This window comes from Lampris incognitus, chromosome 2 (assembly GCF_029633865.1).
Source record: "Lampris incognitus isolate fLamInc1 chromosome 2, fLamInc1.hap2, whole genome shotgun sequence".
Classification (NCBI taxonomy): domain Eukaryota; kingdom Metazoa; phylum Chordata; class Actinopteri; order Lampriformes; family Lampridae; genus Lampris; species Lampris incognitus.
This window is the reverse complement of record NC_079212.1, coordinates 36,732,768-36,751,024: the sequence shown is the minus strand read 5'-3', so window position 1 is coordinate 36,751,024 and position 18,257 is coordinate 36,732,768. Positions and strand designations below refer to the sequence as shown.

Here is an 18,257-nt window from a genome sequence, read left to right as displayed (position 1 = left end):
TAAATGTTGTCAGTGCAAACGCCCCACAAGTTGCGTATGAGATGGAAGAGTGAGTTGGATGAAGTGGTGGAGAGTGTAGCCAAGGAGGAGAAAGTGGTGATTAGAGCGGACTTAAGTGGGCATGTTGGTGAAGGGAATGCAGGTGATGGGTAGGTATGGTTTTAAGGAGAGGAATGTGAAAAGACAGATGATGGTGGATTTTGCAAAAAGGATGGAAATGGCTGTGGTGAATTCAAGAAGAGGGAGGAACACAGGGTGACGTATAAGATTGGAGGAAGGTGCACACAGGTGGACTATATCTTATGTTTTGTGGCGTCCGACAGCAAACAAACCACGACCTACTGCAAAGTTTGCTCTAAAGCTGTTCCAACTAAAGGTAGCAGTACGACGAATTTATTTCAGCACGTAAAGCAGAGGCATGCAGCGGAGTGAGAGAAATGTTGCTCTCTGCGGGATTCACAAGACCACAGCCCACAAACGCCCGCTAAAAAACAATCCACATTAGCCGATTCCTTTTCACATTGTGTCCCTTACGACAAGAAAGGGACGCGGTGGAAAACTCTTACTGATGCAGTCGCGCTGCATATAGCTAAAGACATGGTCTCCATTTACACTGAGGAAAAGCCGGGGTTTATCCACATGTTAAAAACTTTCGACCCCAAGTATGTACTACCAAGCCGCAAGTATTTTGCCGAAGTTGCCATGCCTCACCTGTACAACTGCACACAGGAAAAGATCGCTAGAGAGCTGCAGGAGGTGTCGTTTTACTCCACCACAACAGGCTTATGGTCCAGCCGAATCATGCAGCCCTACATGAGTTTGACTGTACATTTTATCAACAACAGCTGGACTCTGCGAAGCATCTGTCTCCAAACAGCGTATTTCCCTGAGGATCACAAAAGTGAGATAATTGCCCAGGTGCTAAAAGATGCTCTGAACTCCTGGAACCTTGCTGAAGACCGACTCATCTGTATGACAGCAGACAGTGGCACCAACATAATCAAAGCTCTCAAAGACAACGAGTGGCCCAACCTCCAGTGCTTTGGACATAGACTGCACAGCGCTATAGGTAAGAGTCTAATAACGCATTCAATTGATGTGAAAAAAATGGTTGACCTGAAAATGTATTTAATTCCCAGTGACGTAATAAGATATTACTTTATCAGTAAAAATGTTATTACAATACCAGTCAGGATATGTTATTGCATTTACTATTTACCATTTATTACATTATTGAGTTTTATTACATTTTCAATCAGTTATTACATTATCAGGAAATTATTACATCATTGGGTGCTACAAGCCCCCTTAATGCATGATGTTCACATGTATAATTCATGATTAATGCATTTTAATCAATTTAATACATTTACTCTAAATGTACAGGCACGATTCATCATAATGGTACACATGCCCTGTGTTTGTGTGTGTCTTTCGTTTGTGTCAATAAAATGTTGAAATGTGTAAAAAGACTTGTTGTGACACATTGAAGAATAAGTGTGTGAATGTAGTTCATGCCACAGTAAAAATTGTTTTGTTTGTGTTTTCTTTATTTATTTATTATACAGAGAATGGTGTGAAGGACCCACGGATTGAACGTGCCATTGGGGTTTGTAAAAAGGCTGTTGCTGCCTTTTCCTATAGCTGGAAAAAAAGAAGAGAGATGGGTGAAGTACAGACTGAGCTTGGTCTACCCCTCATCAGCTAATAACTGAGTCCCCGACCAGATGGGGTTCACGACAAAAAATGATACAGAGATTTCTGGAACAGGAGAAGGCCATAGCCCGTGTCCTGCGCTCAGACAAGAAAAGTCGGCGTCTCGTGCCCACTTGGCAAGACATTGATGTTTTAGAGTCCATAAATAAAGCTGTCAAACCACTCCAAGACTTTACTGACGCCCTGTCCGGGGAGGCTAATGTTAGCGTTTCCTACATTAAACCGGTGCTCCATTTGTTCAAAACCAGTCTCCTATAGCCAGAGGAGGAAGACACCGAGCTCACTGAAACTATAAAAACAAACATTCTTCAGTACCTTGATGACAAATACAGCAACCCTGTGACGGATGAACTCTTAGACATGTCTTCACTGATGGACCCCAGGTTCCGAACAACCTACATTGACCCAGGCAAGGTGGAACAAGTCAAAAAAAGGGCTGTCACTGAGCTGATGTCTCTGCCTGTGCCTGCTGAAAAAAGTACGCCACAGCAGCCTGGTCTAGCTGTGCAGGTGTGTCAAGAAGCACAGCCTCCACCGAATAAGAAAATTACTTTAGCTTCTTTCTTCAAGAAGAATGTGCCACTGCCATCTCCCCACCAGTCAGAAGCAGGGAAAATAGAGACTGAGCTGGCAACCTACCTGTTGACCCCTGAGGCAGATCCAGACACTGATCCACTTCAGTGGTGGAAGCGCAACGAACCAAACTTCCCAAGGCTCAGTAATCTGGCCAAGAAATACCTTTCTATCCCTGCTACAAGTGCCCTGTCAGAGAGGGTTTTTAGTGTGGGGGGTGGCATTGTTACATGCAACAGGGCATGCCTCAAGCCAGAGGTAGTAGACAGGCTTGTATTCCTTGCCAAAAATTTGTAAAAAAAAAAAAAAAAAAAAACTAAAGACAGCATTGCAAGCACCTCACATCCTGTACATTTACTAGAATTTGATGTTGACTATGCAATGCATGCAGATGTTTGATTTTGTATAAATATTCAAGGATTCAAAATAGAGACAGAATATTTTTTGTATACAAGAGGCACCTTTATTTAAATGCACAACATGTGAACTTAAATTAAAATGTTGTTTGCACTGTATCAATCCCAATGGGGAAAATTATCTATTTTTGTAATGGCATGTAATCTGACGTGTTAAATTTATGTTTTCAAAAAGTGTTTTATCAGAAACTTTTTTTTTTCCAAGAGGAAGCACTTTTATGTTTTTTTTTTTTTTACATTGGTTTGAAGGTGCACTGTATCACTGTCAGAGAAGTGAACATTTTCTTAGGTATGTTTTCAAAACTGGGAGATTAGGTCCCTGTAAATTGGGACATTGTTTGAAGCCAGTAGAAAGGTGCTGAAATGTTACATTTTTGCTGTTGTTTACAATGGCAGGGCCTGCCATCTTGTTTACACGCTTGTTTCAAGACTTGTGTTTTGTTGCACTTTAACCCTAAGGGGAAATTTTGTTCAAATCCCAAAAGGGAATTTCAAAACAAAATAAAAGCGAAACTTGTTTTGAATAACTTCTTTGTTATTTGTTGTGTGTTTTTAAGAAGGAAAAAAAATCGATTAAAATCGTAAATCGAGTTTGGTGTGAAAAAATCGGAGATTTTATTTTTAGGCCATATCGCCCAGCCCTAACTTGGGGTCAACAGTCCAAATTAACAGGGAGTGCAGAAGAGAGGTGAAGAAGAGAGCGCAGGCAGGGTGGAGAAGAGTATCAGGAGTGATTTGTGACAGAAGGGTACCAGCAAGAGTTAAAGGGAAGTTGGTTGTGAGACCAGCTATATTATATGGTTTGGAGACAGTGGCACTGACGATAAGATAGGAGACGGAGCTGGAAGTGGCAGAGTTGAAGATGCTAAGATTTTCATTGGGAGTGATGAAGAAGGACAGGATTAGGAACCAGTGGCACCGGCAGCCGTAATCCTGTACGCACCGTGCGTACAGGGATCTGTACACACCGTGCGCTATTAGCCAGTGATGTTAACACCAATCATCGGCCTTCAAATGTATTTGCATCAAACGGCATGAGTGGCAAAAAAACAAAAAAACGAACGATGGTGTTTAAAAATGAAGTCAAACAGTAAGTTAAAATCTGTCTCTTTACCCAAAAGATGATCGTATTGATATCGTTTGAGGACGTGGAGTCACACGATTGGTGTGGCAGCAATTTAACACTTGTTGTTAATTAACTGTTAGCAAATCTGATGAAGCATTGGCAAATTGTTTGCTATTCTTTGTTTTGTCCTCTTAAAAATAAAGCTGTCAAATGTGTGCATTTATATTTAAATATGTATATATATATATTTATTTATTTATTTTTTCCCTTTTATTTGACAACAACAGTAGAGCCATCAGGGATACAGGGTGTGATGTGGTGAATTCAAGAAGAGGGAGCAACACAGGGTGATGTATAAGATTGGAGGAAGGTGCACACAGGTGGACTATATCTTATGCAGGAGGTGCAGTCTGAAAGAAATTGGAGACTACAAGGTGGTGACGGGAGAATGTAGTTAGGCAGCATCAGGTGGTAGTCTGTGGGATTACTTTGGAGATCAAGAAGAAGAGAGTGAAGGCAGAGCCAAGGATCAAATGTTGGAAGTTGAAGAAGGAAGGCTGTTGTTGAGTGGAGTTCAAGAGGAGTTAAGACAGGCACTGGGTGGCAGTGCAGAGTTGCCAGATGGCTGGGCAACTACTGCAGAAATTGTGAGGGAGACAGCTAGGAAGGTACTTGGTGTGACATCTGGACAGAGGAAGGAAAACAAGGAGACTTGGTGGTAGAATGAAGAAGTATACAGACAAGAGGTTGGCAACGAAGAGGTGGGATGGTCGGAGAGATGAAGAAAGTAGACAGGAGTACAAGGAGGTGCGGTGTAAAGCAAAGAGAGAGGTGGCAAAGGAAAAGGTGTATGGCGAGTTGTATGAGAGGTTGGACACTAAGGACGGAGAAAAGGGACTTGTACCAAATGGCTAGAAAGAGGGAGTGAGCTGGGAAGGATGTGCAACAGGTTAGGGTGATAAAGGATAGAGACAGAAATGCTCTGACAAGCGAGGAGAGTGTGTTGAGTATGTGGAAGGAGTACTTGGAGGAGATGATGAATGAAGAAAATGAGAGGGGGAGAAGGTTGGATGATGTGGAAATAGTGAATCAGAATGTGCGGTGGATTAGCAAGGATGAAGTGAGGGCAGCTATGAGGAGGATGAGGAGTTGAAGGGCAGGTGGTCCAGTTGACATAACTGTGGAGGAATGGAGGTGTTTAGGAAAGATGGCAGTGGAGTTTTTAACTAGATTGTTTAACACAATCGTGGAAAGTGAGAGGATGCCTGTGGAGTGGAGACATGTAGTAGTTCCAGTTTTCAAGAATAAGGGTGATGTGCAGAGCTGTAGTAACTACAGATGTATAAAGTTGATCAACCACAACATGAGGTTATGAGAAAGAGTATTGGAAGCTAGGTTAAGAGGAGGGGATGATTAGCGAGCAACAATATGGTGTCATGCCAGGAAAGAGCACTACTAAAATTAAAAAAAGGGGGAAAAAAGCAATCATTGCTCCAGCATGGGAATGTCGCAACAGACACCAGATTTAAAACTCCGATATACTGTGAAATACAGAGAGGTTTGCCTGGCGGTGATGGGCTTAATCAGCATTGTGTGAACTCGTTTGGCAAGGGTTTGAATGTAACGGACGTTCATTTATACGTAAAAGTCCCGCACTCCAGCTTTGATTCAGCGAATCTCTTAGTTACACAAACTTTGTGGTTGTGAAGCACTTGAGGTACTTATAGCAGAAAAGTATATTTTTCAGATATTTTCGAAGCACTGGTAGGTACCTTGTGTGACTACCTCTATCCAAGATCCACAATACTAGACTAGACTAGAGTGTAATGTGTTGCAGTTTACAATATACACGTTTTTTTTTTTGTTTTTTTTTTTTACTTCAACATTGGGCCATGTTGATGAATTGGTGTTGAGATTAAGGGTTTACCCAGGCTCTACATCTTTTCTATGAGAAAAGCTGGAGTGCTAAGTACTCCAAGTGAGTAAATACAAATGTACAAACCTGTGCATAAGATGATTTCATGAATAAGACCCATTGTTCCTTATGACAGTGTGTCCCCAATAAGATATGGTTTGGCGCAAAACTCAAACAGAAACTCCTAATGTATCTGTACCATACTGTAGCTTTAATATGTCTTGTATGAAGGTTTCCTTTCACTGGCTCTGCAGCCAATTGTTGTGACAGTTGATAACTGGTTTATACAATTTTATAAAGAACAAAAATGGGGGGGGGGGAATTGATGAGGTGAGTTATAGCAAAATGGCCAACAGTTTATTTCAGTTTAACTTGCTCTCCAAGCACTGCTGGTCCTGCATCTGTCTTGTGCTGTCCGGCCCATTGAGCAGGTCTTTTGTAGCACACTTGATTATGTTCAGGTCAGTGAGTAAGCTTGGACTTACTGAGTGCTGTTTTAAAAATGCAAAGACTATTTTCCAGATATATGTGACACTGGCATCTTCTCAAAAGGTTTCTTATTAAAGGTATTGAAGCCGTCCTCGTTTCTAATGGTCATGAGAGAATAGGGAAAAGCTCAAAAGGGTCATTGAGGTTGCACTACTATGTTGGCCACCATGGCAAATTGGGTCTTGTCCAAGAGTTTACCTCTGATGTACATAGGCTGTTGGCCTAGCCGTTGTGTTTGTGTCACCATTCATGGGAAGTTTGTTGAAATCTAAGTCTGGCGGTCATTTTGTTCTCACAAACATTTACTAAAGGTGTAGAAACTTGCCTAAAGCAGGCCATAGAGATGGATCTGTTAGTTCTGTGTCGTTGTGACCGTCAGTTTCAGCTTGATTTTCAGGATCGGCGCTACTTTCTGTATTCACTCATTAGTGCCGGTTGGAAAAATATGAAATAACTTGAAATGTATCTGTAAGTAAACTGCAAGTGAAACGATAAGAAAATAGTGATATATTTCCCTACATATCCCTTGGTCTAGGAGTTGCGTGACATCCTGCACCTTTGTAACCTGTACGTAGTGTTGAATGAGTCTGCCACCATTTTATCCCATTAGTAAGGGTGTATGTGTGTGTGTGTGTGTGTGTGTGTGTGTGTGTGTGTGTGTGTGTGTGTGTGTGTGTGTGTGTGTGTGTGTGTGTGCGTGCGTGCGTGCGTGCGTGCATGTTTGTGTGTGTGTGTGTGTGTGTGTGTGTGTGTGTGTGTGTGTATGCCTTTACTCTCAGGGGTTGTAGAGTGACATCTTTTGACAGCAGGGGCCCTGGCCCAATTTTCCTCATCTCTCTATCTCTCTCTGTCACACACACACACACACACACACACACACACACACACCACCCCAACAGCCAGACAAACTACCTCAAATAAGCACACAGTAACCTTACCAAGAATCAATTGCCAGGCAAGTTACACACTTGCGCTCAAATAAACACCTGCTCACCTTGGACACAGACATGCATACAGACTGATAAACATACACACGTGCACACATGCATACATGCTTGCAAGTGCAGACAACACACATACACAATGTGGTGGTAAGTGCATAGAGAGGCAGTCTTTTGACCCTCAGCTTCCTGGTTCAGGAGGGACATACTTCCTCCAACCTCAGTAACCACTGCCAATGTGTCCTCGAGTGAGTGTCCAAACATAATGAGTAACAGTAGTACACAGCAGAATGATACTGAATGATTCACTGTATGGTTTTAAAGCACAGCGTTAGTGTACATACTGTAATGTACATAGTGTAATGTTCATCATTTCTGGATAAATGTAGATTTTAAAAAATCCTTCATGACAGTTTGGGATGTTCTGTTTTCACACACACACGCTCACAAAAACAGATGCTCACATATAAATAGCCCACCTGAGACAGCCACGGGCCATATAATTTCACCCTCGTTACACCGTGTGTTAATTCTTTCTAGTCTGTTTGTTCCTGTGAATGAGCAAGTACAATGTGACTGGCTTAAGCCTCACCAAAACACATTCTTATTGGCTGCTGGCTCAGTACAGCTGAAACTCATTGGCTAATGTTCATGGTACAAATTCCACCCCCACCCACCACCACATGCACAAACGCACACACATAAATACACAACTCGTTAATCCCTGGGGTGTTGGTGCCTTTCTCCGATTGGTTTATCCCTGTCAGGTTGGAGGGTGAATCTATGTTGTGATTGGTTAATCCGAGGCAGAGTGGTGGGCGGAGTTTGGGGAGGTGTCAGATCAGTTTGGTGTCAGGCGAGTCGTTGTCGTGGCAATGTAGGATTTCCATAGCAATAGCGGCCATCTGGTGACTTATAGGGCTTCAGAGAGAAAGACTAATAATGGCTGACACACAGACACACAAAGATCAGAACCTCATGTCACTGCAGTGGCTCTATCCTATATGTCTTTGTTATATTTTTACAGGTTGCTCAACTGAAAATGTTCACAATTTACTTTAATGAAGTTCATCTCCCTCGGTGTGACGATGTTCTCTGAGATACAGGCCTACCTACAGGTCTTCACCTAGAGCTGTGAACAACCAACATGTTACAGGCATACACTACCGTTCAAAAGTTTGGGATCACATTGAAATGTCCATATTTTTGAAGGAAAAGCACTGTACTTTTCAATGAAGATAACTTTAAACTAGTCTTAACTTTAAAGAAATACACTCTATACATTGCTAATGTGGTAAATGACTATTCTAGCTGCAAATGTCTGGTTTTTGGTGCAATATCTACATAGGTGTATAGAGGCCCATTTCAAGCAACTATCACTCCAGTGTTCTAATGGTACAATGTGTTTGATCATTGGCTCAGAAGGCTAATTGATGATTAGAAAACCCTTGTGCAATCATGTTCACACATCTGAAAACAGTTTAGCTCGTTACAGAAGCTACAAAACTGACCTTCCTTTGAGCAGATTGAGTTTCTGGAGCATCACATTTGTGGGGTCAATTAAACGCTCAAAATGGCCAGAAAAAGAGAACTTTCATCTGAAACTCGACAGCCTATTCTTGTTCTTAGAAATGAAGGCTATTCCATGTGAGAAATTGCTAAGAAATTGAAGATTTCCTACACCGGTGTGTACTACTCCCTTCAGAGGACAGCACAAACAGGCTCTAACCAGAGTAGAAAAAGAAGTGGGAGGCCGCGTTGCACAACTGAGCAAGAAGATAAGTACATTAGAGTCTCTAGTTTGAGAAACAGACGCCTCACAGGTCCCCAACTGGCATCTTCATTAAATAGTACCCGCAAAACACCAGTGTCAACATCTACAGTGAAGAGGCGGCTGCGGGATTCTGGGCTTCAGGGCAGAGTGGCAAAGAAAAAGCCATATCTGAGACTGACCAATAAAAGAAAAAGATTAAGATGGGCAAAAGAACACAGACATTGGACAGAGGAGGACTGGAAAAAAATGTTGTGGACGGATGAATCCAAGTTTGAGGTGTTTGGATCACAAAGAAGAACGTTTGTGAGACGCAGAACGAATGAAAAGATGCTGGAAGAATGCCTGACGCCATCTGTTAAGCATGGTGGAGGTAATGTGATGGTCTGGGGTTGCTTTGGTGCTGGTAAGGTGGGAGATTTGTACAGGGTAAAAGGGATTCTGAATAAGGAAGGCTATCACTCGATTTTGCAACGCCATGCCATACCTAGTGGACAGCGCTTGATTGGAGCCAATTTCATCCTACAACAGGACAATGACCCTAAACACACCTCCAAATTGTGCAAGAACTATTTAGAGCAGAAGCAGGCAGCTGGTATTCTATCGGTAATGGAGTGGCCAGCGCAGTCACCAGATCTGAACCCCATTGAGCTGTTGTGGGAGCAGCTTAGCCGTATGGTATGCAAGAAGTGCCCATCCAACCAATCCAACTTGTGGGAGCTGCTTCTGGAAGCGTGGGGTGCAATTTCTCCAGATTACCTCAACAAATTAACAGCTAGAATGCCAAAGGTCTGCAATGCTGTAATTGCTGCAAATGGAGGATTCTTTGACGAAAGCAAAGTTTGATGGAAAAAAAATCTTATTTCAAATACAAATCATTATTTCTAACCTTGTCAATGTCTTGACTCTATTTTCTATTCATTTCACAACATATGGTGGTGAATAAGTGTGACTTTTCATGGAAAACACAGAATTGTTTGGGTGAGCCCAAACTTTTGAACGGTAGTGTAAATGCAGTAACAGTGTCCAAGTTTTAGTGGCTTCATGGATCAGACGGTGATGCAACTTACCATCTCATGCAGTGCACAACAAGTCATTCTTAATATATTGTGTGTCTTCACATTACTCTCGCAAAACTTCTACAAACATGCACAAAATTCCATGACTCGAAAGCAAAAAAGAATGTTAACTGGCACTCTGGTTACCACAAATGTTGGCGTAGCGACTAATAATTATGGCTAGCAATGCTATATTGGACTTTTCACCAGGGGTTGAAAGTGTCTTGAAAGTGGAGGAGAGGATGGTGGGGCAGAAAGTACCAGTTGCACGATAAACACATCACTTTTTGTCATAGATAGACCTTAACAGATAACAGCATCAAGGAGAGAAAGGTGTTTGTGTGTGTGCGTGTGTGTGTGTGTGTGTGTAACTGGAGTCTATGTAAACGGCTAGAGTTTTTTTTTTTTCCGGCTTCCCACCTGCAAACATGGCCAATTGTGTCTGTAGGGATGCCCAACCAAGCCAGCAGTAACACGGGGATTCGAACTGCCGATCCCCGTGTTGGTAGGCAACCAAATAGACTGCTATGCTACCCAGATGCCCCGGCTAGAGTTTTTTGAGCTCTCCATATCGTCTCCTCCTGTTATGAGATCATACCATCTGCAGTGTCTTTTAGTTGCTGTTTAGCACAGCTGTTGTAATAATTGAGTTGACTGAGCATTAATAGGTCCATATTGAGTTAAACAAGGGAGACAGAGAGAGAAAAGGAAAGTGGTTGAGAGAAAAGCTCAGGGGGAATAATAGGGGAGGCAGAGCAACATTAGCGAGAGTGAGAAAAGTAGCATGGAAGCTAATTCTCTGGGAATGGTGTGAGTGCACGGTGTGAGGCATTGGAGTCTGACGTGAACCTTAGTCTGACCTGTTAGACATCCCATTAAGTGAAACAGGAGAAGAAACTAGGGACATGCATACGTCAGGGTAACTAAAGAGATAGCAGGGTTAAGATACACACTGCAGTTAAAAGAGCAGTAACAAGCTAGTTTTGAGGTTATTCTTACCTTAGGGGACAAAGTTTCCAATGCCTGACTGGTCTGCTCATCCTGTCTGCTGAGAACACAATGTGGAGCAAACCTGCACATTCAAACAGGCACACAGACACACACACATATGCAGCCAGGTGCATACATTCATGCTTGCACACACAGAGCCAAGCGTAGAACCCAATGTTAACACACATACAGGAGAGAGAAAGGTTAGTAGTTGAGAACCCTTTCAGGATTTGAGCAAGAGAGAGGGGAGAGGAGCAGGTGGAGAATCGGTCTCTGCCTTTCATCTGGGCACAGCGGGTAACAGGGCTACTCTTTAAACAGTCCCCTGGCCAATCTTTTCTTTCATCCATGATCACAGTTTTCGACCTACTTGACCTCATTCTCTCCTTTGCTCCTCTACTCATCCCTTCATGCTGTTAGCTCTACATCATTCTTCCCCGTTGATTTCTTTAATCAACACTGTGACACTGTGACTCACTACGCACTGGCAGTCTGAAGTATTAGCTATATGAGTCACTGTGCCGGGATCTCTTTGTTCAAGTCTCTCTCTCTCTCTCTCTCTCTCTCTCTCTCTCTCTCTCTCTCTCTCTCGCTCTTATGTGCTTGCTCTCTTTCTCACTTCTCTCTTGGCTTTACAGTGTACTCTTTTTTCCCTCCTGTGTGTGTGTGTGTGTGTGTGTATGTATGTGTGGCTGTAGATGTGTGTTTTCGAGATTAACCCACAGTCTTCAAGGAACTAGCCAGTGGCTATCTATAAGCTAGGCTAAAGTTAGCCTCCTCCCACGCTGCCTGAGCTAAAGTACCAGTCTTGTATCTAACCATAAACTACAGAACAATCCTGCCTTAAAGAGCTGCAGCATATGAGATGAAACTCTCATAGCTGTGTGTTGGACCGCAAAGCCCACACCCCGTTTGTGTTACTTTGAAAATACGTAGAAGATGGATGGCATAACTGTAGGAAAGCCCATGAAAAATGCAATGTGAGTAAAAGTTAAAAGTATAATACAGCACATCACTCTCATCAACAAAGTCAAAGTGACAAAAAATTGTTAACACATCAGCCAGAATGTGTGGTTGATGAAAACACCTGAACATTCAAACCATCTTCAAACACAGGGTCATCCAGGAAACAAATGTGATCATATGAGGAGAGTCCAGCTAAGACAGTGAGCAGCTGCTGCAATGAGGAAAAGAGAGAGGATCTTTTATTGCAGTGAAACGAAGTCAGTCCCAAAAGTTACCTCTTACATAACACCCCACAAACAAACATATACACACACAACAAATCTGGCAAATCTGAAGTTGTCCTATTTGGCCCCCCGACTCTGTTTAAGTGTTTACCAACAGTCTTGGTAACCTGTCCACCCCTGTTAAACATCATATCAAAAACCTTGGTGTGATATTTGATTCAGCCTTCAAGTTTGACAAGCAAGTTAATGCAGCAGCGAAAGCCAGTTTTTTCCAGTGTCACTTAGACTAACTTCATGGTTAGTCAGTTGTCCCTGTCCTGCTTGCAACTGGTCCAGAATGTCGCAGCCAGGCTCATGACAGTTACCTGCAAGAGGGACCATATTACCCCTATCACTCCGCTGGCTGCCTGTATGGTTCAGAATTGATTTAAGGGGGGCAACTGCATAGTGTGGCGGTCTAGTCCATTGCCTACCAAAACGGGGATCACCGGGTTTAATCCCCATGTTACCTCCGGCTTGGTCAGGCATCCCTACAGACACAATTGGCCGTGTGTGCAGGTGAAAAGCCAGATGTGGATATGTGTCCTGGTCGCTGCGCTAGTGCTTCCTCTGGTCGGTCAGGACGCCTTTTTGGGGTGGGGGGGGGACTGGGGTGAATGGCGTGATCCTCCCACGCGTTACGCCCCCCTGGCGAAACTATTCACTGTAAGGTGAAAAGAAGCGGCTGGCGACTCCACATGTATCGGAGGAGAATGTGGTAGTCTGCAGCCCTCCCCGGCTCGGCAGTGGGGCGGTGGAGCAGCGACTGGGATGGCTCGGGAGAGTGGGGTAATTGGCAAAAATACAATGGGGGAGAAAAAGGGGGGGGTAAAAAAATTGATTTTCAGGTTCTCCTGTTTGTTTATAAAGTCCTAAATGCCCCCCCCCCCCATATCGCAGACCTTTTAACCCTCTATTCCACCTCAAGGTCCCTCAGGTTGGCTGACTTGGGACTCCTGGCTGTCCTGCAATCTAAACTTAAACTCAGGGGTAACCACGCCTTTGGGGTTGCAGCCCCCAGACTGGGGAACAACATTCCCCTCCCCATCAGATCTGCCCCCTCCATCGACTCTTTTAAGTCCCGGCTCATAAATTACTTTTATTCACTAGTGTTTGAATCCTGCTGATGTGGCTGATTTCTGGCTTGTGCGTATGCACATGTGTTTATTCATGCCTATGAGCTAAGTGCCTTGTTGTCTATGTCAGTGTTTCTCGTGTCTGTGTTTTAGCTGCCTGATCTGGTCTGCACAGCACTTCGGTCAACTGGAGTTGTTTTTAAATGTGCTTTATAAATAAATTTGACTTGACTTGACAACATCCAAACCCAACCCTGATTTTTTTGCAGCTAGGTATGCAAGACTGGCTTGTAGTCAGTTCACAGAGAGTACACTTCAAAAATTGCAAATCTTCTTTCATTATTATTTTTTTAATTCCCAGTCTATAAATAGCTGAGGATGGAGTCTTTTTAATGATCATGTGAGTTTCAGTTTTCTCCTTTCTCTGAAGCGCACTGTCCTGCCTGCTGCAGTAGTGTGTGGGTTGGTGTGTGTCTTTGTCTATCTGCCAGTCTGGTCTGTCTGAATAGGCTTACCTTGGCTACATAAGCCTTCCAGTACCCATAGCTACATCTATGCAGGTGGATTTACCATTGTTGTCTATTGCCCCCATGTACACTAGGCATTTTATGTAACTTTTATCCAGACTGGTGTCTGGGTGGGATTTATCCACATTGTAATTCATGCATAATCAGAAATATGTCTTGGGTATCCACATAGAAATCAGATTGCATGCTGCCGGCACTTTTCTAGTCAATATTCAAATTCCTCTTCCTCAATGAAGACTACCACATGCTGGTGGAGTTGCCGCACACTCTTCCTTTTCCTCAGACGTTGTTGGTAGATGTAATGTTCAGGAGGAGAAGAGGGATTGAAGTGTCTGTCTTCAAGAAATGGTTCCATCTACTCTTGTTCAACTTGAGTCTCAAGCCATGACCCAAGGTGGTTTAAGTAATCAAATTACATCAATTGGTCTCAAGTGTATTTATTTATTTTCACACGGATAAGCTCAAGTGGATTGCTATCTGATCACCCAAGACTCGCTTTAATGCCAAATGTAAATGGGGCATCTGTGTATCCTCCCCTGGATGAAGGCTCTTGTACTATATTTACATCCCAGGCATCCTGGTGGCTTACCCAGTTAAATGTGTACCATGTTGGCCTGGTTTGAATCCAGCGTAGGCTCTTGACATTAAGCGAGATGGTCCAGTGGTTAGTAAGATTTTCTCCTAACTGAAGGACAATAGTTGAGTACCCACTCTGTCATTTCAGAGTAGCATTAATCATGATACATAACCCTACATTTTCCACCTGTACCTGTCTCTGGCTGCCCAAAAGAGATATCTGGAGGATTAACAAAGTATATCTTTTTCTTACCTCGCTCTGAACTGATGCTCTTATCTAGGTAACTAAGCAGCAGTGTGGACACCAGCATCACAGGGCGGTAGTCAGAGCGGCAGCAGTCAGACAGTGGATTTCTTCCCACTGACTACCATTAGTGTCATTTTTTTTTTTTGCCTCAGCTAACCTCTACCATAACCCCGTGTGTGTCAGACATTTTTCATTTCATTTCATTTTCACTGTACCATAGTTTCTGCGGTGATAACAGTGATTGGCCAGTGAAAGAAAAGCCGTAGTGCTGATACAAGCCACCGATGTGTGCCATGGAGAGTGACAAAAAAATGCACTTGACGTCTGACTTCACCATACAGACTTGAGTTGCAAGACTACATATCAGTATTTTATCTACAAAACTGAACACAAGATTCAGAAATAAAAAAATGCTTTACCTTGTTTTGTTTTGTTTATTTGGGGGGGGTTGCGTTCACGCTTTCCAATCAAACTTCTGAGTCTGAATTTCTTCTGAATTTGAGGCAAAAGAGACAGTATTTGAGGTAATGCATGAATGCAATCTGTGAAAATATAGAGAACCTATCCATACCCACAGCACCACATGTATCTTGGTAAAACCCAGTATTTCAGAAGTCCCATCTAGCCTACTTAGACCTTCTAGATCAGGTATAAGCAAATCGAGTTTGACACCCTGCCCCCAATTCTTCAAATCTTTTAGGGATTGCTCTGGTGATACCAAGTTTCAACAAGACACAGACTGTATGGGCACCAGCCTCTCACCCACCACTACTTAGATGGCTGAGTGGCCTGACATCTTATGTTACTGGAGTTACAGAGGTTTAAGTTGTTCATGTCCCTCCCCTCCTTCTTTTCTCCTCTCATCCCTCTCCTCATCTGACTAATCTCTCTGCAAGCCCCCCCCCCTCTCCGTCTCTGTGTCATTCTCACCCCATCGCACCCTTTCTTTCTCTCTCCGTCTCTGTGTCATTCTCACCCCATTGCACCCTTTCTATCTCTCTCTCTCTGTGTCATCTTCGCCCTTTCTCTCTCTGACTCAAGTCTGTCTAAGGTTTGTGTCTCCGGTTAAAAGTAGGCAATGAGTCATCTGCGATTATGCATCATAGATGTAGTTTTCACTGTTAACACTGAAACATTTTAATTTATCAAGGATTTTGTTGAAAATTATAAATGTTCAGTAGACATTGAATGAAGCTAATGAATGATTAAATTAATAAATAGATAATAATTTAGTAATTAAAGATGTGGAAATGAGTTTATGTATTATCAAAATGATTAAACATTATTTACCTATTCACTTATTTATTGTAGTGTGGGAAGGTATAGTGTGTGCATTGAAATATGGGCCTATATCTGTCAACTCCATCCATCAAAGCCAGTTGGTGCAATCGAACCCGTCACTAGTTTTGATTGGTGGTTGAACTTCATTAGATTGCTTATATCTACTTCACTGCAAGTAAGCTGCTGAAAATAAGTGTTGAAAACAGTCAATATGCGGATATGAGACACCAAAAGTGGACTAAAAATAAATGTGTTCCTTGAAACAGACTCATAATCACTACTAATCACATTTAACAACAATGAAAGTAATCATGGTTGTGATAGTAGCCAAAATCTCACAGCCTTAAATTTTATGTAGAAATGCAAAATGTACAGTGTACTTTGTGTTCCTGACTTGGGCAAGACATTTCATTGTTTGCCTCTTTCTTGCCAAGTGCTACCAAATGGGCTCTGCTGGTCTTTGTTCTAAAACCAAGCCAAGTCGCTACACTGGCACTCAGAGGACCGTTACATCAGACCCCATGTGGTAGTAAATGTTACTAACAAGTGCTGTTTTGTGTGCTTTGAGAGTGTTCCTGCCCTGACACCCTTTAAAAAAAAAATTTTTAAAACTTCTTGCTTCTTGTTACCGCCTAAGCTCCAGTAATAGCCCTGTTGAGTGTAATGCTATCAACAACAAGGGACATAATACCCCAAAGGTCCTGGGTTCGAATCCTGGAAACCTGCTCACTAAATGGAAGTTTCCGTCAGCCAGGTGCCATGAATGTAAATGATAGCTTTTCTAACTTGATAAAAATGAACATTGTAGAAACTGATGGGAAGGGTGAGCTGTAGAGGCAGGTAGAAGAGACGACATGCTGGGTTGGAACACAGGAAGTTGGACCTGAGCCTACATGTAACACTTCAACTTGGTCAGCAAGGACCAAGGGACCAACAAAGACAGTCTATTAATGGTATTTTCAACATTCATATCTCATTGATGAAAGTTAAAACCTACTTAAGACTGGTAGACCTGGCAGATCATCTCCTGTGCGGCCATCCTTTTCAAAGCATCATTAAGGGAGATACTTAGCCTTTAACTGCGTCAGGAGGTGTCAACACTAACACTGCGTCACAACCAGGGGTTGAAAAAAATGCTTGTATTTAGGAACTGATGTTCTTTTAATAATTTTTTGTTTAGCTCTGAAACTTCATGTGATTCAAGGAAACTGGTTAGCAAGAATGAAAAGGTGCTCCTGCTTTTTGCTTGGAACTGGTCCGGTGACAGGGTTATCAGGCTCGTAGTAAAACATAGTAATGAAATTTGACCTTTGTAACATTTTCCTCGCAGGAAACATCGGGTTCTTCCTCTCTGGCTATGTTATTGATGTATTTCGAAGAAGAATCAACTAGAAGTCTTCTCGTCAGACTAGTTAGGTATTGGAAAACACGGTGAAATATGTTGAGAGATACAGTGGTGCAGAGCCAGAAACCAAGACAGGGCTGACACCAGGACCTCTGCAGGAGACAATGGGGGAAAAAACTAATTTCCAGTGATCAAATGTAGCTGAGTGGTTAAGACTTGGTCTCTAGAACCATGTTTGAGCCACTAGCCTGGGATCAGATCCCACTGAGCTCCCTCTACTTTCCATCTCTTTAACTTTTGAGAGATGAAAGGCCTGCCCACGTGACTTTTGAAGGGCAAAATAGACAAAATGGCCCTGATACGCAGAAAAGCTAAACATGAAAAGAGAGCCAACTTTAATCTGAAATAAGCTTTTGGATTCATTAGGTGTCTTCTCTCTCTTTGTCTGACAGGTGAGGTTCTGAGTGAGTGAGTGAGGGAGCAAGCAAGAGGACAGAGAGAGAGAGCGAGAGAGAGCGCAGGCAATGGAGCAGCAGAGACAGAGGACTCTCTCCACTTCAGGAGAATCGCTGTACGCCGTGCTTGGAGTCGATAAGAACGCCACGCCAGAGGACATCAAGAAGTGTTACAGGTAAATATAACAGACATAATATACTATACAGACTATAACAAACACTCAAGAACACACCTGTACGCTCAATACTACACATACGCTCTTTAACGCACACACACACACCAGAACTAGCATTTTAAAAAAAAAAAGTTTTATGTATGAGCTATTTCACTTGGTAAGTTGCTCACACGAGGACATTCGGACCAGCACAAACTAGCCCCAACTCCTACATGTACACACACTGTGCAGTGACACACATACACGTACCACACACTTAACACAGATTAACGCTTTAAGTGCAGTCACACACACACACATACATGCACACATCAACTAGAAATTGTGCATTCACCACCCCACACTCATACTCACACAAACCCAAGCTACTGCCATGTTTGTCACTTATTTTGCAACATGGACCTTTTTTT

At 42.7% G+C, this 18,257-nt stretch overlaps 1 protein-coding gene across 3 annotated transcripts in view; it reads left to right on the top strand.

The window, feature by feature from the left end:
* Nucleotides 1-18,257, top strand: part of dnajc5ab (DnaJ (Hsp40) homolog, subfamily C, member 5ab) — a 46,166-nt gene that overhangs the window by 22,898 nt on the left and 5,011 nt on the right. For all 3 annotated transcript variants that reach the window (XM_056275496.1, XM_056275494.1, XM_056275495.1), the window contains one exon: nucleotides 17,669-17,847. In XM_056275496.1, coding sequence (XP_056131471.1) covers nucleotides 17,741-17,847 — 107 coding nt within the window. In that variant the 5' untranslated portion in view covers nucleotides 17,669-17,740. The remainder of the gene's footprint in view (nucleotides 1-17,668; nucleotides 17,848-18,257) is intronic.